Source organism: Oncorhynchus tshawytscha, linkage group LG10, assembly GCF_018296145.1.
Source record: "Oncorhynchus tshawytscha isolate Ot180627B linkage group LG10, Otsh_v2.0, whole genome shotgun sequence".
NCBI lineage: Eukaryota > Metazoa > Chordata > Actinopteri > Salmoniformes > Salmonidae > Oncorhynchus > Oncorhynchus tshawytscha.
In genome coordinates, this window is record NC_056438.1 from 42,550,015 (window position 1) to 42,576,339 (window position 26,325).

General features: G+C 43.1%; 2 protein-coding genes across 2 annotated transcripts; one reads left to right on the top strand and one right to left on the bottom strand.

Moving 5' to 3' along the window:
* Nucleotides 1–1,778: 1,778 nt before the first annotated feature.
* Nucleotides 1,779–4,985, bottom strand: and2 (actinodin2). The gene is made up of 4 exons (XM_024434213.1): nt 4,943–4,985; nt 3,789–3,830; nt 3,373–3,497; nt 1,779–3,050 (listed from the first exon to the last, which is right to left on the bottom strand). Exons 1-4 carry the CDS (start codon nt 4,983–4,985, stop codon nt 1,779–1,781), a joined length of 1,482 nt encoding a protein of 493 aa, XP_024289981.1.
* Nucleotides 4,986–21,805: 16,820 nt separating this feature from the next.
* LOC112259576 (apolipoprotein D-like) lies at nt 21,806–23,699 on the top strand. Its single transcript, XM_024434212.1, has 3 exons — nt 21,806–21,925; nt 22,429–22,554; nt 23,556–23,699. The coding sequence occupies exons 1-3, from the start codon at nt 21,806–21,808 to the stop codon at nt 23,697–23,699; spliced, it is 390 nt and encodes a 129-aa protein (XP_024289980.1).
* The last annotated feature ends 2,626 nt before the right edge of the window (nt 23,700–26,325 follow it).

A 26,325-nucleotide genomic window follows, 5' to 3' on the forward strand; every position in this document is an offset into this window, starting at 1 on the left:
GGGGAAGCCTCCCATTGCCGACAGCTGCGGGTAAAGCAAATTGATACCTGTAAAACGCATACAGTTGTAGCATTTCCTTCTATGCTTCTCAGTCAGGAGCATAGATTTGTAATATGTCAGTCCTTCCAGTGCAAGGAATAAGAAAACCCATATGTGCAGAGTTCATGTCTGAGTGTAAATAAATGTTATGTGTTCTACACTGAACAAAAATATAAACGCAACATGTAAAGCATTAGTTCCATGTTTCATAAGATGAAATAAAAGATCCCAGACATGTTCCATAAGCACAACATGTGTATTTATCTCAAATTTGGTGGCAGTGGCGTTATGGTATGGGCAGGCATAAGCTACGGACAACTAACACTATTGCCTTGTATCGATGGCAATTTGAATGCAGAGATACCGTGACAAGATCCTGTTGTGCCATTCATCCGCTGCCATTACCTCATTTTTCACTATGGTAATGCACGGCCCCATGTTGCAAGGATCTGTACACAATTCCTGGACGCTGACCATGTCCCAGTTCTTCTAAGGCCTGCATACTCACCAGACGTCACCCATTGAGCATGTTTGGGAAGCTCTAGATCGACGTCGAGTTCCAGGTCCCGCCATATCCAGCAACATTGAACAGCCATTGTAGATGATTGGGACACCATTCCACAGGCCACAATCAACAGCCTGATCAGCTCTATGCGAAGGAGGTGTCTGGTTTTCTGATCCACGCCCCTACCGTTTACTTAAAAGGTATCTGTGACCAACAGATGCGTAGCTGTATTCCCAGTCATGTCAAATCCATAGATTAGGGCCTAATTTATTTATTTTCAATTGACTGATTTCCTAATATGAACTGTAGCTCAGTAAAATATTTTAAATTGTTGCATGTTGCGTTGATGAAGATCTGAATCTTTATATGGCTCTGTTTCAGTCATCACATAGAAAAAAGCCTTGTCATGATATTGAAACGTGTTCTAACTACCTGGGCACGCCGCTGGATCCCACTTCTAACACCACTGTTGAATTCAGGGGATGACCAACAGTGATTGTTCTTATCGCTAATATGCTGAACATGTTTGCTAGTACGACATTTCAGCCAGCAATGACCTTTTCTGTTTTCATGTGGGTTGTCACACGCTCTCAGATACCACTGTGATATATCATTGTGTACTGGGGGTATTAACTGTTTCCATAGGAAAATGGGAGCTTGTTTTAAAACTTTTTATTTGGAACTTAAAAAAGAATCTAACCAGAGGAAGGGTTTGAGGTTTTTAGAAAAGCTATAAAAACTATAAAAAGCTATTAAATACACTCAAGAGACACTATGTTCACAATACACTAGAAATCGACAATGTACAACCATAGAAAACATACATAGGCACAGATTTGCCTAAGACAGTCTTCAAGTATGCTAGCTTCCCCTATTCTACAAACACATACATTTTCTAGAGACAAGCATAGTATTTAATGCACACCTTTCACATAGTCTTCTATGGGACCATAAAACTTAGAGGGACTCATGTTGGGTTCCCCACATATATCACAGACGGTAAAATAATACACCTTCAGGCACTGTAACTGAGCGATTCTGATTCACTATTGCATGTATGGATTTTTCTGATGATAAGACCCTAGTCGTCCTGCTTTAGCAGTATTTGACCATTAGAGATGTGTTAGCACCTTGGGAGGACTGAGTGTGTGTATGTATAACATATGAACTTGTATCACTTTCCTCCGGTTCTAGCTATTTAGATATAGCATCTCGTTGAGATTTGTGTTTGTGTTTACTTCTTCCTGTACTGATCCATGGCCATGTAGCTTCTGAGGAAGTCTTCAAACTGTGGGACGGCATACTCGGGGGCAGCATCCTGCTGCACTGGCTCATCCTTGGCCGCTGCGGAGGCATCCTCAGCACGACGCAGGCGGCAGCTGTAGTCGTACTCGGGGTCACAGTCAGGATCGGGCAGGATCACGCCACTCTTGTGCTTGTCAGCCTCAGCGGTGAGGGGAGAAGGGGCAGACATTCCATTGCAGGTAAAGTCATAGGGGTGGCATTGGGGTGCGACGGGGGCGTTGGGTTCATCACTGGCCTCCAAGGGCGTGCAGCCCTTATCGTAGTGCACGTAGCAGTCATGGCCCTCCTTGGTCTTCCCAAGGACGCCCAGGCGGGAGTGGATCCGGTACTGGGGCAGCATGGGGGGAGCCTTACGGAGGGCAGCGGCGGCACCTAGCAGGCAGAATGGGTCATAGCGTGGGTCACACGCCAGAGGGCCGGGCGCCGGCTTGTCTTTGGGTGTGTTCTCCAGGACAGGCTTGGTGAGGCCGGCCAACTTGGTGGCAGTGAGGGGGTTGCAGCCCTTGTCGAAGAGGGGGTTGCATTGCTGCTCCTTGGGGGCTTCCTTGGCAGCGGGAGATGGGGCCGCCATGCTAGCCATGCACAGGGGATCGGTGGCCGGGTCGCAGGTGGGGTACATGTTGTAGAAGCTGGAAGGGGCTTTTTTCACCAGCTTTGGCCGGCAATAGGGGTCCTCGGTGGGATCGCAGCCCAGGGCGGCGTAGGACGGTGCGGGTCCAGGAGCGGGCCTATAGCCATAGGCGGCACGCAAGTGGTACTGCAGACACTCGGTGTCGTCGGGGTTGCAGATGCGCAGCAGCTCCATCTTCTGCTCGGCGGTGAGGAAGGGCTCCAGGACTGGGGCATAGTAGTAGAACCCTGTGGGGGTCTTCTGAGGGTGCGGCGGGAGGGGTGTCAGGACAGGCACTGGGGCGGCCTTGACTGTGGCTGGGGCGGCAATCTTAGGGATCATGGGGAAGGGGCAGTAGGGGTCGATATAAGGGTTGCATACTTTGACTGTGGCGGTCTTGACAGGCACGGGCATCACCACCTTGGCCTTGGGCTTGCTGGTGGACTCGGCGATGCACTCTGGGTCGTCGGAGTCGGCGCAAGTCTTGTAGATAGCACTGAGGTGGGTGAGGTAATGGGTGAAGGTGGGACCCTCCTCGGAACGGTGCTTGTTCTGCAGGTAGGTCAGGTACATCTTGTCCAGGTGCTCTATCTATAAGGTGAAGACAGGGGAAAGACAAGACTCCCATCAGATCCAGACCTTGGTTCAAATGGTATGTTTGATTTAGCCTGCCTGGAATGCCAGCTGGTTGAAGTTCACTTTTTTGACTATTACATTGTGCAAGGAAAGCTCAATCAAGACTGTTAATACAGTCCAATGAAGATGGTACGGGAGGCAGGTGCCGTACAAAGTGCCACTTTATCTACAAGTGAACGAAGTGAAGTGTATGTGTAGGATGAATATAAAAGGTAAGTGTCAAACCAAAAGTACACTCACTAAAAACAAAAATGATTGTGGAATGTTTGCCACTCACTCCTTCCTGGTTACCAGTATCCATGAAGAACTTGTACCATCCCCAGAAGTCAGGAAGACGCTTGAGGACAGGAATGGGAACGGTAAGACTCCTCTTGCTGCGGACATCACTGGATACTGCAGATGCTGGAACAAGAGAGAGAAAGACAGCACATATTAAGAAGAGAATGTGGACTCCAAAAGTGCCATATTAGAGTAAAGAAACACCAGTACACCAGTACACAAGTATGTGTGAGTACAAGACTTAGTATTTGTGTATGTACTGTAAGGATGTGTGTACATGCATATAAATATCACAGTAAGTGAGTTTGCTGGTAATGTCTGAAAATATTTTGATATGACATACTGTCCAGTAGTATGCATGCTAATATCCATGTTCCCCTTGTTGTCCCCTACAAACCAGTCCCCCTCACTCACCCTCATTCGCATTCTGCCTCACCGGGCCGGCCCCCAGAAACTCTGTAAAACAACAGTAGGGACATGAGTCGACAGGAACCAGATGTTGTGTCCCCCAGATGAGGTAAAATGCTGGCTCTGCTAGACCCCTGGGAGTGCACGGCAGGAGACGACCCTTAGAGGCACAGCCCAGGCCGCATTTTTCCGATTAACCTAAAAACACACGGCGGCAGGCACACATACGCACACACGCTAATGCATGCAAGCGCACAGACACATCACAACATACATACATATTCACACGTACACACACCTAGACACACCCTTCCATCATAAATACATAACCCCCCCCACACACACACACACACACAGACACCCACACTCCAGTCACTTTGATCAGGATTGAAGGGCCTGAGTTTGTGTGCTACTGCACGGGGTTCCACTGGAAGTCAGTGGAAACAGTAAAACTACAAAGAGCATTGGGCAGCATGCCCAAAAGCCCCCCCCCCCTCACTCCATCCCACCCAATTAAACCTCAACTGTAAACTAAGATGTTTAGGAGTGGAACATGTTCCGAGGTTCGGTACACCGTGTCTCCATACATTAAAAGCACCAGGGGTTTCCTTTCAGATGTTTACTGGCAGAAGGGGGAAAACGCCCCGTCAGCTAGTTCAGGTGTGGTGAGACGTCTGCCGGGCCTCACCTTTACTAATGATGCTAAAGTGCCGCTGCAAGGCATCAGAGGTGTACTGTATGTATTTTTATGGTGGGGTTGTGAAAAAGTTCTGATATACATAAGAAGTTGTATGTTATGCCCCTATGGCTGGCAAGTTGTCATCTACAGTACATGCATTGGTTGTATCTAGTGTGTAGGAACAGCCCGTCGTTTTAGTGACATTGAAAATAAATGATTGTGTACTAACATCCATGTGTGGTATGAATTACAATCTACTTGTACAATGCCTTTGGTCAACTGTAAAGTGACTGATATAAAGTGATCTATTTTTTTATTTCGGTCAGACAATCAGTCAAGCATGTCTTTCAGAAACAGTACAATAATGTATAGAGCAATGACTGCGTGGAACTCCCATCTCCCATTTATAAAGCAATACCTCATAGTACAAAACCTCTCCCCCAAGTTGACCTACTTGTTGTGTGTATTTACTGACAGGTACGTGTAGCTGATAGATGCACACCCTCGCACACCCGCACGTTCATGTTTATTAAATGTGTATAAATTGTCATATTTTTCATTATGTCGGACCCCCAGTAAGACTAGCTGTTGCCATGGGCGTTGGCTAATCCGGATCCTAATAAAATCAAATACAAACAGAAAGTGCAGGAGCGCAGAAGTCTCACTCACCTGGCAATAACACTACAATAATTCCGGTGGATATGAGGGAAAACATTAGCCTTCCTGTCCGCGCCATATTCTGCTTTATCTGTTTCCTGAGGGCAAAGTTGGGAATATTCAGTCTTTATAAGGAACAATTGGGAGGGTGGAAGTTATTCCTGACCATGCTAAAAATGGGTGAAGCTTTATACACATTTTCATGAATAAGCATTAAAGAACTTTAATAAATGAATATTTCCTCATTTGTGAACATTTATAAACATGTATAAGCATTTAAGCGTTACAATTCATTTAGAACGTCATATATGCAATTTATATTAAACATTTGTACAGAGATTTATAAGCATTTATAATGGCTTATTCAAAAGTTATTATCAAATGTAACGATGGTGTTCCCCTTTCAGCACGTCCTGCACCATTTAACAATGATTTGCAAGTACCGACCGCCTCCCCTACCGCACCAAATGTCTGCTTGTGTACGGTCATGTAAATTCATTAACTTGTTTATTCAGGCCCAAGTAGTGGTCCTGTCAAGGGTCAATAATTAAAACTCAAATCATTTTAATTTGGTTGTTCTATCAAGGTTGAACGTTGACGACAGCTGAACTTGGAGCATTGCACTAATCATAGAGCACCAATGGCCAGTAACTTCTCAGCGAGGTCAGACTAGACCATAGTTTCTCTTATTTTTAAAGTCTTCAAAGGATTTGAAACTTAGAACATGTAAATGTGCTGATATCCTATGTATTCCAGCTATTGGCTTTACCACTGATGGAGGGATTGACTTGACAGAATATACCTTTACTTATTTATCTGTTATCATGAAAATACATCTTCAGCTTCCCTCCCAAACCAACAACTGAATCATTGAAGATTCTCAAAAGTAAACTTTGCATGTTATTACTGACTGACACTAACATATCACACAAATAAGTTGGTACAAAATAAGCCTAGCTTTAACCATGGTGAAGTAAACCATTTAGATGAACTTTTTTTAAATAAAGTATACATTAGCATGCATTACACATTTATAAGCACATTATTGTGTTGCAACCATCACATCATCAAGCGTTGTAATCCATGACTTACCTGTTGTTCAACTGAAGTTCTGCCCTCCTGGGACGGCCTCAAGGAGCCAGTGACTCTCTGGGTTGATTGGTTTAGTGGGTGTCGCTAACCGAGCTGTGTGTACACCCTACCTAACTGCTCCCCTTTATGGGAGAGGAGCGCAGGGTAACATTTTTAAAGAGCCTCTTGATCATTAAAAACAAAAGGCATGTCGTACGGCTCGAGCATGCTGTTACGCACTCCAGGATTGGCTCTTTCACCTCTGGCTGACTGACCAATAGGGGGCCTGTAATTAACCGCACTGAACAGCAAGACCCCTGGATTTTTTTTAAAAACAGATAAACGAGGTGTAAGTTTTGATGTATAGCTTATTTATTGACACCGATTTGGAATTTAGGGTTAAGATGTGGGGCATCTGGATTGCTCCCAATAACAATCAACCAACAATGTCTTTGGATAGAATGGCCATTATTATGGATCTTGGCGTTGATTCGGGCAGCATGATTCTCTCAGTAAACCCTAAAACCAGTCAACTGATCTCTGTGTTGAGTCTGGAATAAAACAAATGAAAAGGTCCCTCACTCAGCCTTACATCTAGCATACTTTCTACTAGTATATATCTCTATGTTCTGTGTCTCCAGCAGGTTTGTAAAGACAGCCCTAGTCATTAGCCAGTCCTATATATCCCACTGCACCAATCTTTCCTCTTACACTGTATTTCCTGGAAACACTAATGAAGTAGAGGCCTTTATTAGCACACTGCCAACTCAGCTCTGAAAAGGCCACGTAGAACCAGGTCAGTTCCGCTGGTCTCATTGGAATCAACTTGAAAGGCTTTATGAAGCCTATAATGACCCTACAGAAGGCCTTCGTAGATGCTCCATAAACCATTCATAAGCATTCTATGTTTTTCTACATAGAGTGCGTAAAAAGGGCTATTCTACATTTGCATAGTATATAGTATAGAATATGGATAATCAGCTAAGTGAAAACATTACATGCCCAATATTCCCCTTAAAGGATGCATTTTGCATAGGTCAATGAACCAGTTGCCTTGAAAATAACTATAAGTTAATAGTACCATAATATAAATATGTCAACATTTTATATTCTTGGAAAAATCATGGCAAGTAATGTGTGTGCAAAGCCCATAAAGCGGTTTCATACCACTTGTGGAGAAAAACAAATCATAAAAAACCAGACCCTTGCTGTAAAAATGATGAGGCCCTGCCTACACTTTCATGTACAGTAAGCAGTTTTTCATCTGTGTTCTCTTGCATGTTCGTATGTTGAACTACATACCACCAACAGGAGAGGAATACATACATTGGGGTCTAATCAATGAGGTGAAACATTCTGAAATGTGCAGCTAGAAATGTAATGAATAGAGGCGTCATGATTATCTAGGCTTACATGGCAGACAATCATCTGTTCTACACAATGTTCTATAATGTTCTGTGCTCTGCACCCTCCTGAACAGACCCATCGTTATCCACACTTGATTAAAAAAAAGTATATTTGTGGACAGGAAAACAGTTCATTCTAAGGTCAGGAAAGATTCCATTCCTGGATCTGGAACATCTAAATGTGTCCTATGCAATAAATCACAGTACAGTAGGAGCACTCCATCACACCTTATTGGTCAAATAGCCCTTACACAGCCTGGAGGTGTGTTGGGTCATTGTCCTGTTGAAAAACAAATGATAGTCCCACTAAGTGCAAACCAGATGGGATGGTGTATTGCTGCAGAATGCTGTGGTAGCCATGCTGGTTAAGTGTGCCTTGGATTCTAAATAAATCACTGACAGTGTCACCAGCAAAGCACCTCCTCCTCCATGATTCACAGTGGGAACCACACATGCAGAGATCATCCGTTCACCTACTCTGCGTCTCACAAAGATACAGAGGTTGGAACCAAAAATCTCACATTTGGACTCATCAGACCAAGCACAGATTTCCAACAGTCTTATGTCCATTGCTCGTGTTTCCTGGCCCAAGCCAGTCTCTTCTTTTTATTGGTGTCCTTTAGCAATGGTTTCTTTGCAGCAATTTGACCATGAATGCCTGATTCATGCAGTCTCTGAACAGTTGATGTTGAGATGTTTCTGTTACTTAAACACTGTGAAGCATTTATTTGGGCTGCAATTTCTGAGACTGGTAACTCTAATAAACTTGTCCTTTCCAGCAGAGGTAACTCTGGGTCTTCCTTTCCTGTGGCGGTCCTCATGAGAGCCAGTTTCATCATAGCGCTTGATGGTTGTTGCGACTGCACTTGAATACACTTTTGAAGTTCTTGACATTTTCCGCATTGACTGACCTTCTTGTCTTAAAGTAATGATGGACTGTAGTTTCTCTTTACTTATTGAGCTGTTCTTGCCATAATATGGACTTGGTCTTTTAACAAATCATATCTATCTTCTGTATGTCACCCCTACCTTGTCACAATACAACTGATTGGCTGAAACGCTTTAAGAAGGAAACAAATTCCCCAAATGAACTTTTAACAAAGCACACCTGTTAATTGAAATGCATTCCAGGTGATTACCTCATGAAGCTGGTTGAGATAATGCCAAGTGTGTGCAAAGCTGTCATCAAGGCAAAGGGTGGCTACTTTGAAGAATCTCAAATATAAAATATAATAAATAATAATCATAAAATAAACACTTTTTTTGTTAACTACATGATTCCATATGTGTTATTTTATAGGTTTGATGTCTTCACTATTATTCTACAATGTAGAAAATGTTGTTTTTTTTAAGAGAAAATCTTGAATGAGTAGGTGTGTCCAAACTTTTGACTCGTACTGTATATATATATATATATATATATATATATATATATATATATATATATATATCAGTACATACATACATACAGTCAAGTCCAAAAGGATTGGCACCCTTGAAAAAGATTAGCAAAAAATAATATACAATAAATACAAACACTGAGCTATAGTGTATGCTAAAAAACATTAACTATATTTATCCACTATTTTACCAGGTAAGTTGACTGAGAACAAGTTCTCATTTGCAGCAACAACCTGGGGAATAGTTACAGGGGATGAATGAGCCAATTGTAAACTAGGGATTATTAGGTGACCATGATGGTTTGAGGGCCAGATTGGGAATTTAGCCAGGACACCAGGGTTAACACCCCTACTCTTACAATAAGTGCCATGGGATCTTTAATGATCTCAGAGAGTCAGGACACCCTTTTAACATCCCATCTGAAAGACAGCACCCTACACAATCACTGCCCTGGGATATATTTTTTTAGACTAGAGGAAAGAGTGCCTCCTACTGGCCCTCCAACACCACTTCCAGCAGCATCTGGTCCCCATCCAGGAGCTGACCAGGACCAACCCTGCTTAGCTTCAGAAGCAAGCCAGCAGTGGTATGCAGGGTGGTATGCTGCTCATTTTATACTAATACAATTTTTTTTACATCTAGATTTTTGTTTAACAAGTAATACTTTTTTTCTCTCTAAAAGATAGGGGTCATATGCAGAAAAGAACCCTAACCCTATTCTAAACTATGGTGGTGGATCTTTGAAGTTCATGGGATATTTTGCTTCCACTGGTTCTGGGGCCCTTGTTAAGGTCAACGGCATCATAAACTTTACCCAGTATCAGGACATTTTAGCCAAGAACCTGCCTTCTGCCAGGAGGTGGAAACTTGGCCGGAAGTGGATCTTCCATCAAGACAATAAACCCAAGCATGCATCAAAATCCACAAAGAAGGATCTGGAAAGATTCTGTATGGAGGAATGGGCCAAGATCCATCCCCATGTGTACTCCAATCTCATAAAATGATTTTCAATAAGGCTCAGTGCTGTTATCTTCCGTGCCAGGATTGTGGGTTCAATTACCAACAGGGACCAGTACAAAAATGTATGCACTCACTTCTGTGCTAAGTGAGTCAAATATATTGAAAACAGGGGTGCCAATTATTTTGACCCCTGTTGTTTAATGTATTTTTATTACTTGTTGAAAATCTTTTTCCCCTAATGTATTTGTATAAAATATTATACTTTCCCCATTTTTATAGTTCAGTATCATCTTTTTTGTCCATCTCTATCAAGGTTGCCAATAATAATGGACCTGACAACAGTATATATACACACACTACATGACCAAAAGTATGTGAACATCTGCTCGTCGAACATCTCATTCCAAAATCATGGGCATTAATATTAAGTTGGTGCTATAACAGCCTCCACTCTTCTGGGAAGGCTTTCCACTAGACAACGGAACATTGCTGCGGGAACTTGCTTCCATGCAGCCACAAGAGCATTAGTGAGGTCGGGCACTGATGTCGGGTGATTAGGCCTGGCTCGCAGTCAGCGTTCCAATTCATCCCAAAGGTGTTTGTTGGGTTTGAGGTCAGGGCTCTGTGTAGGCCAGTCAAGTTCTTCCTCACCAATCTCGACAAACCATTTCTGTATGGACCTCGCTTTGTGCAAGGGGGCATTGTTATGCTGAAACAGGAAAGGACTCCTCCAAACTGTTGCCACAAAGTTGGAAGCACAGAATTGTCTAGAAAGTCATTGTATGTTGTAGCGTTAAGATTTCCCTTCACTGGAACTAAGGGGCCTAGCCTGAACAAGATCATTATTCCGCATAAACCAAACTTTACAGTTGGCACTACGCATACGGGCAGGTAGCGTTCTCCTGGCATCCGCCAAACCCAGATTTGTCCGTCAGACTGCCAGATGTTGAAGTGTGATTCATCACTCCAGAGAGTGCGTTTCCACTGCTCCAGTCCAATTGCGGCTAACTTTACACCATTCCCGTCGACGCTTGGCATTGCGCATGGTGATCTTAGGTTTGTGTGTGGCTGCTCGGCCATGCAAATCCATTTCAGGTCCCGACAAACAGTTATTGTACTGACGTTGCTTCCAGAGGCAGTTTGAAACTCGGTAGTGAGTGTTGTAACCGAGGACAGACTATTTTGACTATTTTTGAGGTTTCCACTTCACAATAGCAACACTTACAGTTGACCGGAGCAGCTCTAGCAGAGAAGAAATTGGACGAACTGACTTGTTGGAAAGGTGGCATCCTATGACGGTGCCACGTTGAAAGTTACTGAGCTCTTCGGTCAGGCCATTCTACTGCCAATGTTTGTCTATGTTTGTCTATGTTTGTCTATGTCTATTGCATGGCTGTGTGCTCGATTTTATACACCTGTCAGCAATGGGTGTGGCTGAAGTAGTCGAATCCACTAATTTTAAGGGGTGTCCACATACTTTTGTATATATAGTGTATATACACATTTTTCTCCTTAACATTTATGTAAACTCCGGAGACCAAAATCACACAGGATATCCATCCTAAATCTACTATACCATCAAGCCCCACTGTGCCCATATACAGTATAAGCTATTATTAACAGACTTATTTGTGTCATTACAAATAATTTAAGTGATTCTTTGCTAAGCCCCATTCATCATCTGCAGTATGTTTTAGGGGGCGACTGCATCCAAGTCTCGGGGATCATCTCGTATATAATTAAGCTCTGAATGCCCGACGAACAGGTGTTCTGAGAGAGACAGTCATTTACAATCCAGCATGGAAGTCCATTGAAGCTACATGAGCATGACAGCAACTCATCATTTTAACATTCCAACATATAGTAGAATGCCTGGAATTTTTTACGAATCTTGCAACATCTGGTGCCAGCAGTAGCAACGGAAAAACATAAACTAGAACTAGCACCCCTATTTGGCTGAATGGAAATTATATGTCATTAGAGCTGAAATAGCTAGTTTGCCAGATAGTCCCGAAAAATGAAGGAAAAAAAGATTTACAAGTCCAGTACAGTATATTTGCTCATCCACTTGTTCATTCAATCAACTTATTCACAAATTCTACAAAAATAAATACATCCATAATCTTCCTCACCGGATATCATTGTCATCAAAAAGGTCTTCAAAATCTGTGGAAGAAAAAAAATATACATTTTGAAGAATCCGGTTTATATTGAATTGACACAAATGATCAGTTCTAACAGGCATTTTCTCAGAGAGGAGTGGGTCAGAGAAATGCACCCTGGTAAAAAGTGAAGGACATTCTGGGATGTTTGTGTGCCCTTCCTGTGCGTCTGTGTACGGTTTGTGAGGTCAGAGGTTGATCGTATAGCTCTGTACAAACATGCATAGGCTCAATCCATACAAACATTATCCGACATAGTTTGTGTATGGGTGCCATTCAGAGGGTGAATGGGAAAGACAAAATAATTAAGTGCCTTTGAGTGGGGTATGGTAGTTGGTGCCAGGCGCACCGGTTTGAGCGTGTCAAGAACTGCAACACTGCTGGGTTATTCATGCTCAACAGTTTCCCTTGTGCATTTTTATTTAACCTTTATTTAACTAGGCAAGTCAGTTAAGAACAAATTCATATTTACAATGACGGCCTACCTTGGCCAAACCCAGGACAACACTGGGCCAATTGTGCACTGCCCTATGGGACTCCCAATAACAGCCAGATGTGATACAGCCTGGATTCAAACCAGGGACTGTAGTGACACCTCTTGCACTGAGATGCAGTGTCATAGACCGCTGCGCCACTTGGGAGCCCTATCAAGAATGGTCCACCACCCCAAGGACATCCAGCCAACTTGAAACAACTCTGGGAGGCATTGGAGTCAACATGGGCAAGTATCCTTATGGAGTCCATGCCCCAACGAACTGAGGCTGTTCTGAAGCCTTCTGCAACCATAAGAACCAATAATAATTACATTATTTTATCAAAACCGTTGAACCTTCTTTTTTTTGCAATAATCACTGATATGGCTTTCAAGTCTGTCTATGAAAACGCAATTTTTGTTACAAATTTAACAAGAACCATGCATAATGCACATTCACTAATAATAACTCACTTCTTGTAGCAGATATAGAAAATTAACACAGGTCGCATAATCGCGCAAACACAAGCCCACGTGCTAGCACCCTACCTTCTGAAAAAGTTGGTCGCAGATGTGGGTGAGCAGCGTTTCAGCCTCCTCAATGAGTCCACGGATGTAAGTGTTTCTAAGTACCTGGGGGTTGTGATAGGGTACTTTAGTGACACCAAGCAGACAATTGTATCAACATTTCTGGGGCTTGTTGAGTTGGAGGGAGGAGATGTCAAATCTATAGCCCGTGCTGTTGTGGCTTTCCTCGAGAAGTGTTGTCTTACCAAAGAGAAACTCCTGGGGATAGGGACTGACAATGCCTCTGTTATGACGGGGATTAACAATGGGGTCCATAAAGTGCTGAAGGAGGAGTATGGCCTCAAACTTCTGGTTCTTATTCGCTGTGTGTGATGCCACTCTCTGCAGCTTGCTCATTTGTAGTTCTAAACATATTTAGGGTGTTTTTTACTCACGTTTTGTCTCTCCCACGACGTTATTCCTCTCTCCTACAGCGTCCATCACCATTACATGCACATGGCCAAGTATGCAAATTAGGTGATGACGTCATTTAGCGACTTTGAGCGACTTTTAGGACAGCCAATAGCTACTTTCCTTACTGAGGAGTTGGCAACACTGCCCTGGACTAAAGAGGCAGACAAATAAGAAACGTGCTAGACCCTTCATTAAATGACACATTTCTCAAGTTAGGACTATCACAAAGACATTATCAAAGACATCCTCCTGAGTTATGACATCGGACAGTATTGAAATCTGACATGTAATGATAACGTTTTCGTGATCTAAAAGTCATAATTGTATTAACTTCCAGTGTAGTGAGAGCGACTTTATCACAGTGCTACGTTATACCGGACGGGTTTCTTTGTGGTTTTTAAGCTGATATCCTACAATTCTATGCATTTTGCCATGGCTTATGCTCTGCTCTATTCTTTTACTCAAACATAATAACAAAATGTATCTTTTACTCAAACGCAAACTATTAGCTGCATGGAGAAAGTTGTAGAATTGCAAATTGGCTTAAATGCTAAAATTTCTCTACACTGCCAAGATGGGGGCCTGACGGGACGACCGTGCTTATTGCCAGACCCACCATCTAAACCTTGCAAGGTAAAGTAAAAACTCAAACCAGTCCATGCATCAATACTGGTATATAGTCAAATACGATATACCGCCCAGCAATGTTCTCTCAAAAAACATTCGGGACTGAGCAAATTTCAGGTCTGCTGAACGCAAACTAGAACCTTGTGAAAATTCTGTGCAACTTCCAGCATGCGTTTACTGTGAACACTGTAAGTGCCTGTATTAGGTTACAGTTTTAACAGTGGCCATGTAGGCTACTGTGGCTATTTGATCATAATGTAGGCCTAGCGGAGTGGCATACCATCAAAAACCGTAGAGAAAATGCATCACATAACATTTTAACATGGAAATAGCTGTTCTATCATTCAGCCTACAGTAGCAGCCAATGTGTGGTGTTCAATGTAGGCCTACATTCCGTGAGACTTTTGGAGAAAAAAAACATGCCGGACTTGACATGAACCTGTTTATCCACTTGTCCTTCAGACAAGAAGGTGAATGAAAAATGTTGTTTGATGCAAGAAACCGCTTTACAAAATACAAGGCATTATTATTCCCAAATCATTATTACAGAGAAACAGACAAATTATGCTACCCTCTGCTTATTGGCCACTTAGCTTATTCAAGCCTGTCTCATGCTGTAAACACAGATCCATATGGCAATGGTCTATTTGCATATAGGAGCACAGGTTTGTGTAGAGGACTAGCTGAGTAGTGCATGTCAGCGGAATAGAATCCTACTCCGATTTGTTCTGCCTACAACAAAATCTCTTGCAAATATTGTGTTGATTTGATCACAATTGCCACAGTATAGGGAAACGTTGATAGTTTTAACAGGGAAAACTCTAGAATGGTGGTCACTAACCTTTTGAAGATCACTTTGAGTCAAAATGCAACCCGAGATCTACCACTCAGATTTGGTTTAACGTGACTTTAAAAAAAATAAGCCTAAGCAACATGAACCAATTAAAAACAGTACTGTAGCAATGAGGTTTGTGTAGTAAGCTATAGATCCAAGACATTATCAACGCATATTGTCTTTGCCTGAATTGCCCTGTCAATTCACTGTTGTTCGGGCCATTTTTTTAATATTATATTTCAAAAGTTGAGATAGGCTATATGATCACAACGGTAATAGATCCATTGTTGCATTACTTGTGAAGCACAGCTGAGTGAACATACATTTTTATTTTTTATTTTACTGTGTTAATGGTGCCTGCATCTGATGGCCAGTCTCAGCGGAGGGAGAGAGCAGCAGACTGAGGGTCCGCCTCTCAACATCCCTCCGCTCGCCCTTTCCTCCGCTGACATTGACCAAAAAGGACACGTCTTCCAGCTGGCGAAACTCGAGTCGCACCGCATTATTTCTGCCTCATGGACAAAACATGTTGTTACTCCTATGAACAGAGAAAGTGAAATATTCCTCGATATTGAAAATGACCCAATCTGCTAATAATAACAGCACAAGCCTATAGATACACGTTCCTACTCATTCATTACTGCTGCAGTGCTTGTTGTAGCGTTGAGTGGAAATCGGAAGAAAGTGATTTTTTATAGCTTATACAAGTGTTGAATACAAGGTGTTGACAGGGCTGAGTAAGAAACATGAACTCACTTGTAAAAACATCATCTCTTTGCTGTATCCGTTGACAGTCTCTCTCTAGTCATGGTTTTAAACGTTTTGAAATCTCACAGAATATGCCATGTTGTTGTGTGTTATTTAATGGAGATATAATTGCAGAATTTATTTTTATAACTGCGTGGGGCTACTGTGGTGATCATGTAACGTAAATAATCACACTTTTTCCAGTATTTGAGAGCATGACTGTAGGCCTTACATTAGGGATTTTGACAGTTGTATTAGTGAAATCCATTCTGTATGCAGGCTTGTTATAGCTATTTCCATTGCACAACCCCTTTCTCTATCAGCCACTGCACAGGCTTCTTCAACTGTTTTGGGAAAAATGTATTTGAGGCTATATTTAGAGGCCTGTGAGCTAATGTGCAGGATACCTCTTTCTGTTTTCCCTGACTTACGTTTTTTTTATACTGTGTTATACTTGTTCGTGTAGCACTCCTCACAGGCCATTTGGTGTACTTTTTGTTTGTTGGTGAGATAAAACTGCCAAAACTCCAAAAAGGTATTATTGCACATCAGAATTGCAACACCAGATTTGTTCAAGCCTAAAATCCTGGTCTGTAATCGTAACATGGTGTTTGTATGATCACAGATTAAATGTCACGTTTATGTTTCATGTTTCACACATGGCTTTTCTTACAATCATAACAATTTACGTATTGATTTTCTTACAATCCTAATGATATGTACGATCAACCTTTTGGCAGGTATCTCGAATCAATACAATCGTCTAGAAATGCCTTGGGGATCGATTCCAATCAACAGGTTGGTGACCCCCGCTCTAGAAAGTTGAGTGAAATTCAATCTCATGCTTCTTTCTCTCTGTGAGCTGATATTTCTGGTGACTGCGCACAGTTTTGAGGGAACTTTGCCGCCCAGCCCTACTGCAGACCCGTTACAACTTTATTTTACAGCACAAAGTGATTTCGTCCCTCTGTGTCAAGAGAAAGTAGTCGTGCTTCAATTCTACAAAATTATTTAGTATTTTTTCATGTTGAGAGCTCTAAATCACCGAGATGAAATCACAATTGCTGAAATTGCTAGACTGTCCCTTTTAAATATGCCTTCTCCATAGCTCAGAGTGAGAGGAAATCAATTATTTGTCTAGCTAGATCAGACACGTCACTCAAATCGTTATTGGTCGTATACACATATTTAGCAATGTTATTGCAGGTTTAGTGAAATGCTTGTGTTCCTATCTCCAACAGTGCATTAATATCTAACCATACACACAAATCCAAAAAGTAAAAGAATGGAATGAAGAAATATTAGGACAAGCAATGTCGGGGTCCGGGGTATATGTGTGATGGGATGTGTAGACAACATGGACAGTATTCGGGGTGGCAGCATAGCCTAGTGGTTAGAGCATTGGACTATTAACCAAAAGGTTGCAAGATCAAATCCCCGACCTGACAAGTTACCAATCTGTCATTCTGCCCCTGAACAAGGCGGTTAAACCCACTGTTCCTAGAAAATAAGAATTTGTTATTAAATGACTTCCCTAGTTAAATACATTTACAAATAGAATATGTAGTATTTGAAGAATATTACTTGTACAGCAATAGTTAAATAGGATAGGTCTTCACTAGAATACAGTATATACATACGTACCTTTCTCGGATGTCATATTTTGGTTCTTAACTGGCCAATTAAATACCTTTTTCTGATCACTAAAAATACATCTGGAAAGCATACTTTTATAGTCAGTACACAACTTGTCCATGACGTCACATAAAAGACGGCTCAAAGACATCATTGCAAACACTTTTGCTCGCTGGGATGAAGGCTATGTAGTGTACCTTTATGAATCATGCAAATTTTCTTCGGAGTGGAAGCCCTATCAGGTGAAAGGCAACTATGGCCCTGATCCAATACTTGACCAATAAGCAGACAGTTGAACAAAAAAGTTAAAAAACAAGGATGCAGCAGCATCACTTTCTCAGGTAGTAGGATATATAGATCAAATCAAATCAAATCAAATTTTATTTGTCACATACACATGGTTAGCCGATGTTAATGCGAGTGTAGCGAAATGCTTGTGCTTCTAGTTCCGACAATGCAGTAATAACGAGCAAGTAATCTAACTAACAATTCCAAAAAAAAACTACTGTCATACACAGTGTAAGGGGATAAAGAATATGTACATAAGGATATATGAATGAGTGATGGTACAGAGCAGCATAGGCAAGATACAGTAGATGATATCGAGTACAGTATATACATATGAGATAAGTATGTAAACCAAGTGGCATAGTTAAAGTGGCTAGTGATACATGTATTACATAAGGATGCAGTCGATGATATAGAGTACAGTATCAACGTATGCATATGAGATGAACAATGTAGGGTAAGTAACATTATATAAGGTAGCATTGTTTAAAGTGGCTAGTGATATATTTACATCATTTCCCATCAATTCCCATGATTAAAGTGGCTGGAGTAGAGTCAGTGTCATTGACAGTGTGTTGGCAGTAGCCACTCAATGTTAGTGGTGGCTGTTTAACAGTCTGATGGCCTTGAGATAGAAGCTGTTTTTCAGTCTCTCGGTCCCAGCTTTGATGCACCTGTACTGACCTCGCCTTCTGGATGATAGCGGGGTGAACAGGCAGTGGCTCGGGTGGTTGTTGTCCTTGATGATCTTTATGGCCTTCCTGTGACATCGGGTGGTGTAGGTGTCCTGGAGGGCAGTTGTGCAGACCTCACTACCCTCTGGAGAGCCTTACGGTTGTGGGCGGAGCAGTTGCCGTACCAGGCGGTGATACAGCCTGACAGGATGCTCTCGATTGTGCATCTGTAGAAGTTTGTGAGTGCTTTTGGTGACAAGCCAAATTTCTTCAGCCTCCTGAGGTTGAAGAGGTGCTGCTGCGCCTTCTTCACGAGGGCTCAGAACGCACCCTTGTGGGGCCCCAGTGTTGAGGATCAGCGGGGTGGAGATGTTGTTGCCTACCCTCACCACCTGGGGGCGGCCCGTCAGGAAGTCCAGTACCCAGTTGCACAGGGCGGGGTCGAGACCCAGGGTCTCGAGCTTGATGACGAGCTTGGAGGGCACTATGGTGTTAAATGCCGAGCTGTAGTCGATGAACAGCATTGTCACATAGGTATTCCTCTTGTCCAGATGGGTTGGGGCAGTGTGCAGTGTGGTTGAGATTGCATCGTCTGTGGACCTAATTGGGCGGTAAGCAAATTGGAGTGGGTCTAGGGTGTCAGGTAGGGTGGAGGTGATATGGTCCTTGACTAGTCTCTCAAAGCACTTCATGATGACGGAAGTGAGTGCTACGGGGCGGTAGTCATTTAGCTTTGTTACCTTAGCTTTCTTGGGAACAGGAACAATGGTGGCCCTCTTGAAACATGTGGGAACAACAGATTGGGATAGAGATTGATTGAATATGTCCGTAAACACACCAGCCAGCTGGTCTGCGCATGCTCTGAGGGCACGGCTGGGGATGCCTTCTGGGCCTGCAGCCTTGCGAGGGTTGACACATTTAAATGTTTTCCTCACGTCGGCTGCAGTGAAGGAGAGTCCGCATGTTTTGGTTGCGGGCCGTGTCAGTGGCACTGTATTGTCCTCAAAGCGGGCAAAAAAGTTATTTAGTCTGCCTGGGAGCAAGACATCCTGGTCCGTGACGGGGCTGGTTTTCTTTTTGTAATCCGTGATTGACTGTAGACCCTGCCACATACCTCTTGTGTCTGAGCCGTTGAATTGAGATTCTACTTTGTCTCTATACTGACGCTTATCTTGTTTGTGATTGCCTTGCGGAGGGAATAGCTACACTGTTTGTATTCGGTCATGTTTCCGGTCACCTTGCCCTGATTAAAAGCAGTGGTTCGCGCTTTCAGTTTCACGCGAATGCTGCCATCAATCAACGGTTTCTGGTTTGGGAATGTTTTAATTGTTGCTATGGGAACGACATCTTCAACGCACGTTCTAATGAACTCGCTCACCGAATCAGCATATTCGTCAATGTTGTTGTTTGACGCAATACGAAACATATCCCAGTCCACGTGATGGAAGCAGTCTTGGAGCGTGGAATCAGATTGGTCAGACCAGTGTTGAACAGACCTCAGCGTGGGAGCTTCTTGTTTTAGCTTCTGTCTGTAGGCAGGGAGCAACAAAATGGAGTTGTGGTCAGCTTTTCCGAAAGCGGGGCGGGGGAGGGACTTATATGCATCGCGGAAGTTAGAATAGCAATGATCCAAGGTTTTACCAGCCCTGGTTGCGCAATCGATATCCTGATACAATTTAGGGAGTCTTGTTTTCAGATTAGCCTTGTTAAAATCCCCAGCTACAATGAATGCAGCCTCAGGATATGTGGATTCCAGTTTGAAAAGTCAAATAAAGTTCGTTCAGAGCCATCGATGTTTCTGCTTGGGGGGGAATATATACGGCTGTGATTATAATCGAAGAGAATTCCCTTGGTAGATAATGCGGTCGACATTTGATTGTGAGGAATTCTAAATCAGGTGAACAGAAGGACTTGAGTTCCTGTATGTTGTTGTGGCCACACCACGTCTCGTTAACCATGAAGCATATGCCCCCGCCCCTCTTCTTACCAGAAAGATGTTTGTTTCTGTCGGCGCGATGCGTGGAGAAACCAGCTGGCTGCACCGACTCCGATAGCGTCTCTCCAGTGAGCCATGTTTCCGTGAAGCAAAGAACGTTACAGTCTCTGATGTCCCTCTGGAATGCTACCCTTGCTCGGATTTCATCAACCTTGTTGTCAAGAGACTGGACATTGGCGAGAAGAATGCTAGGGAGTGGTGCACGATGTGCCCGTCTCCGGAGTCTGACCAGAAGACCGCTTCGTTTCCCCCTTTTACGAAGTCGTTTTTTTGGGTCGCCGGCTGGGATCCATTCCGTTGTCCTGGGTGAAAGGCAGAACACAGGATCCGCTTCGCGAAAGTCATATTCTTGGTCGTACTGATGGTGAGTTGACGCTGCTCTTACATTCAGTAGTTCTTCTCGACTGTATGTAATGAAACCTAAGATGACCTGGGGTACCAATGTAAGAAATAACACGTAAAAAAACTAAAAACTGCATAGTTTCCTAGGAACGCGAAGCGAGGCAGCCATCTCTGTCGGCGCCAGAAGTAGATACTCTTATACTTGTGTAGAAACACCGTAATCACACTATTAACAACATTGTACAACATTGTACTATTATTACTGTTATTACTGTTATTACTTAATACTTTGCTAGAGCATTGCACTTTCAATGGCAGCATTTTGGGTTTGATTCCCACTGTGGGTCACACACAAGAAAATGTATGCACTCACTACTGTAAATCGGTTTGGATTAAAGCATCTTCTAAATGGCATATTATTCCACTCGTGTAACAACCAAAAGCACAAACATGTCAGTCATTAGCAGAGTCAGCAAGGAGTTTGTTTCTATAACAGCCATTTGAACAGGTGCCAAGCTCTCACGCACCCCACCACCATGCCACCCCCACTCCAATACATTTAAATAGGTGTCTGTAACCCACTGAACATTATTGTAACCAGGTTGAGCATCTGAACAAGGTAAGTGGGACTTGTACCCATTCATTCCACTCTTTCTCTCTATGATGCTCTAAGCTCTGCTAATTCACTTTGCCTTATGAAGGATGATGTGCAAGTTGTTATTTGTAACACCATTCTGACATAAAATGTACATTGCTTGGTCAGAGTCTATGAGAATTGCTTGTACAGTATGTGTTTCTGTTTCCTACCTTTTCATATATTTCCTAATTCATTTCTTTTCATTTTTGTGTGTATTGTTTTGTATTGTTAGGTATTACTGCACCGTTGGAGCTAGGAACATAAGCATTACGCTACACCCGTGATTACATCTGCCAAATATGTGCAATATACGCAACCAATAAAATGTGATTTGATTCAAAATGTTTTGATTTTGAATGAAGTCCTGAATATTTGAAGTCCATTTTCATTGTCCTCCAGTGGAGTTGCTGACATTGTCTCTACTCTTCTTTCTTTTGCTCTACAGACCCCAAGATGCAGGCTCTACAGGTTTTGTCTCTGACTCTGCTGTCCGTTCTGGCAGCTAACGCCCAGACCTTCCGCCCTGGAAAATGCCCCCAACCCCCCGTCCAGGCTAACTTTGACACCGCCAGGGTGACTATACCAAACACTTATTACCGTATATTAAGTTTGTGGACACACTTTACTTGGATAGTCTGGATTTTCCATCTGTAGATGCTCTACAGATGTTTATACTATCAAAGGACTATCAAAGGATTTGTATTAGAATAAGGGTTAAGGTAAGGGCTAGGGTAAGGGTTAAGATTAGGGTTAGAGCTAGGGTTAGTAGATAGTTGAACTGTTACTAAATGTCTGTAGACCATCTACAGATGGATTATCCAAACAAAGTGTCCCTGAAGTTGCTCCTATGCATGTGTAGTAATTTGGATAGTTAATCTGTAGATGCTCTAGACTATCTACAGGCTATCAGTAACATTTCAACTATCTATCTTACTAACCCTAGCTCTATGCCTAACCTTAACCCTTATCCTAACCCTAACTTAGATCTATTCCTGGGGGAAACCTAACCCCAGAGCACTAAGCCATTCCATGTCATAAAATTGTCATGTAAACTTTTATCTTTGTCTCTGGTACAGTATCTGGGCAAGTGGTATGAGATCCAGAAGCTCCCTGCCATCTTCCAGAAGGGCGAGTGCAGCACTGCCACCTACTCCTTGAAGAGCCCCGGAGTAGTTGGTGTGCTCAACAGGGAGCTGCTGTATGTACATTTAAGAGATTGCTCAACAAAATAAAATGTTTGTACATTAAACTGAGATTCAGCGATATGACGTTGCCACGCACCATAGATCCAGATGAGCACAACGCAAGACAATGCACCCAGAGAATCCCAGAGTATCTGTGCCTGTGCACAGGTTAACTTCAATAGCTATAATGTGACAGTTTCTGAATCTGAAACAGCAAGAGAAGTTTATCATTGCGCTTCAATGCTGTTAGTTGTTGTGGAAATCGATCCGACATTGCTGTTTACTTCATGAATCGCTGACTCTAACTTCAAAGGAATAGTTTAGCAAAATGTAACTAATTTTACATGAGAGCAGACTGTCCTTTAATAACCCACGTCCAAGGCTCCTATTCAATCAACTACAGTTTTGCTGAGTGCGCACTTTCAGGTCTGCTGAGCACAAACTTGAACTTTGTGAAAATTTTGCACAACTGCCAGCGCTCATTTACTGGGAACAATGAGCCTGTACCCGCTTACAGTTTTAACAGTGGTCAAGTAGGCTACTTTGGCTATTTGATCATGATGTAGTGTCACGTTCTTGAGGAGAGACAGACCAAGGCGCAGCGTGATATGGGTTCCACATCTTTTAATTCGTGAAACACACAAAAAACAATAAAGAGCAAACAACACGTGAAGCTATGGAGTGCTCACAGGCAACTACACATAAACAAGATCCCACGAAACACAGTGGGGAAATGGCTGCCTAAATATGATCCCCAATCAGAGACAACGATAAACAGCTGCCTCTGATTGGGAACCATACCAGGCCAACATAGAAATAAACAACCTAGATTACCCACCCTAGTCACACCCTGACCTAACCAAAATAGAGAATTAAAAGCTCTCTCAGGTCAGGGCGTGACAGTACCCCCCGCCCAAAGGTGCGGACTCCGACCCGCAAAACCTAACTGTATAGGGGAGGGTCCGGGTGGGCATTCAGCATCGGTGGCGGCTCTGGTGCGGGACGAAGAACCCGCTCAGCTCGTGGATCCACCAGCATCGGTGGCGTCCCTGATGCGGGACGAAGAACCCGCACAGCTCGTGGATCCACCAGCATCGGTGGTAGCTCTGGTGCGGGACGTAGTGCCCGATCATCCCGCGGATCCCGCTATGGACCCGGGCTGAACGCTGTGCCTGGACTGGACCTCGTGACTGGAAGCTTCGGGCCATGGATCATTACTGAAGGCTCCGGGCCATGGATCATCACTGGAGGCTCCGGACTGCGAACCGTCGCTGGAGGTTCCGGACTGCAAACCATCGCTGGAGGTTCCGGACTGCAGACCGTCGCTGGAGACTCTGGACTGCAGACCGTCGCTGGCGGCTCTGGACTGTGAACTGGAACGATGACACACTTCGCACGGAGAGTGCGGGAGCTGGCACAGAACGTACTGGGCTGTGAACCATACCAGGCCAACATAGAAATAAACAACCTAGATTACCCACCCTAGTCACACCCCGACCTAACCAAAATAGAGAATAAAAAGCTCTCTCAGGTCAGGGTGTGACATGTAGGTCTACCAGAGTTGCCTGCCATAAAAAAATACAGAGAAAATGCATCCCATAACATTTCAACATGGAAAAAGCTGTTCTGTCATTCAGCCTACATTAGCAGCCAATGTGTGGTGTTCAATGTAGGCCTACATGCCATGATACATTTGAACAACACAAGCAGGGTTCAAATCAAATTGTATTTGTCACATGGGCTGAATACAACAGTGAAATACTTATTTACAGAAAAATAAGAGTTAATGAAAATAGTCCGGGTAGCTATTTGATTAGATGTTCAGCAGTCTTATGGCTTGGGGGTAGAAGCTGTTCAGAAGCCTCTTGGTCCTAGACTTGGTGCTCCGGTACCGCTTGCCGTGCGATAGCAGAGAGAACCGTCTATGACTAGGGTGGCTGGAGTCTTTGACCATTTGTAGGGCCTTCCTCTGACACCGCCTGGTATAGAGGTCCTGGATAGCAGGAGGCATGGCCCGAGTGATGTACTGGGCCGTACGCACTACCCTCTGTAGTACCTTGCGGTTGGAGGCCGAGCAGTTGCCATACCAAGCGTTGATGCAACCAGTTGATGCAACCATGCTATCGATGGTGCAGCTGTATAATGTTTTGAGGATCTGAGGACCCATGCCAGATCTTTTCAGTCTCCTGAGGGAGAATAGGCGTTGTCGTTCCCTCTTCATGACTGTCTTGGTGTATGTGGACCATGATAGTTCATTGGTTATGTGGACACTAAGGAACTTGAAGCTCTCAACCTGCCCCACTACAGCCCCGTTGATGAGAATGGGAGCGTGCTCGGTCCTCCTTTTCCTGTAGTCCACAATACAGGACAGGACTGAGAACGCACCTCTGAGAGGGCCCTCGTTTTGAGGATCAGCATTGCAGATGTGTTGTTCCCTATCCTTACCCCCTGGGTTCGGCCCATCAGGAAGTCCTGGATACAGTTGCAGAGGAAGGTGTTTTGTCCCAGGGTCCTTAGGAATGAGCTTGTCCTCAACTGGCAGCTTCATTAAATAGTATCTGCAAACCTCCAGTCTCAACGTCAACAGTGAAGAGGCGACTCCGGGATGCTGGCCTTCTAGGCAGAGTTGCAAAGAAAAAGCCATTTTTTACTTGCCAATAAAAAGAAAAGATTAAGATGGGCAAAAGAACACAGACACTGGGCAGAGGAACTCTGCCTAGAAGGCCAGCATCCCGGAGTCACCTCTTCATTGTTGACGTTGAGACTGGTGTTTTGCGGGTACTATTTAATGAAGCTGCCATTTGAGGACTTGTGAGGCATCTGTTTCTCAAACTAGATACTCTAATGTAATTGTCTTCTTGCTCAGTTGTGCACCGGGGCCTCCCACTCCTCTTTCTATTCTTGTTAGAGTCAGTTTGCTCTGTTCTGTGAAGGGAGTAGTACACAGCGTTGTACGAGATCTTCAGTATCTTGGCAATTTCTCGCATGGAATAGCCTTTATTTCTCAGAACAAGAATAGACTGACGAGTTTCAGAAGAAAGTTATTTGTTTCTGGCCATTTTGAGCCTGTAATCGAACTCACAAATGCTGATGCTACAGATACTCAACAAGTCTAAAGAAGGCCAGTAGTATTGCTTCTTTGATCAGAACCACAGTTTTCAGCTGTGCTAACATAATTGCAAAAGGGTTTTATAATGATCAATTAGCCTTTTAAAATTATAAACTTGGATTAGCTAACACAACGTGCCATTGGAACACAGGAGTGAAGGTTGCTGATAATGGGCCTCTGTACGCCTATGTAGATATTCCATTAAAAATATCTACAGTTTCCAGCTACAATAGTCATTTACAACATTAACAATGTCTATACTGTATTTCTGATAAATGTTAAGTTATTTTAATGGACAAAAAAATGTGCTTTTCTTTCAAAAACAAGGACATTTCTAAGTGACCTCAAACTTTTGAATGGTAGTGTATGTATTTATCACAAGTAGATCAACATTTTCTCTGGTCCATTTTTTTCTATTTACAGTCATTTATTTTCTATTTTATTTTATTGTAATATTAGAGGCCATATGTTATGTACAGTAATATGACTAGTTAAATACTCTCATGTGTCCCAAAGCAACAGGGATGTCTGTTACTCAAGGATTAGGCTTCAAAATAAGTGATTGTGTGTGGTTTTTGTAATCTGTTGAAAAAAATTAGGATATACAGAATTTTAAGAAATTGATCATTGTTTACCTTTGGACAGCCCTGTCCTGCTTTTTTTTAAAGGTTAAACCCGCT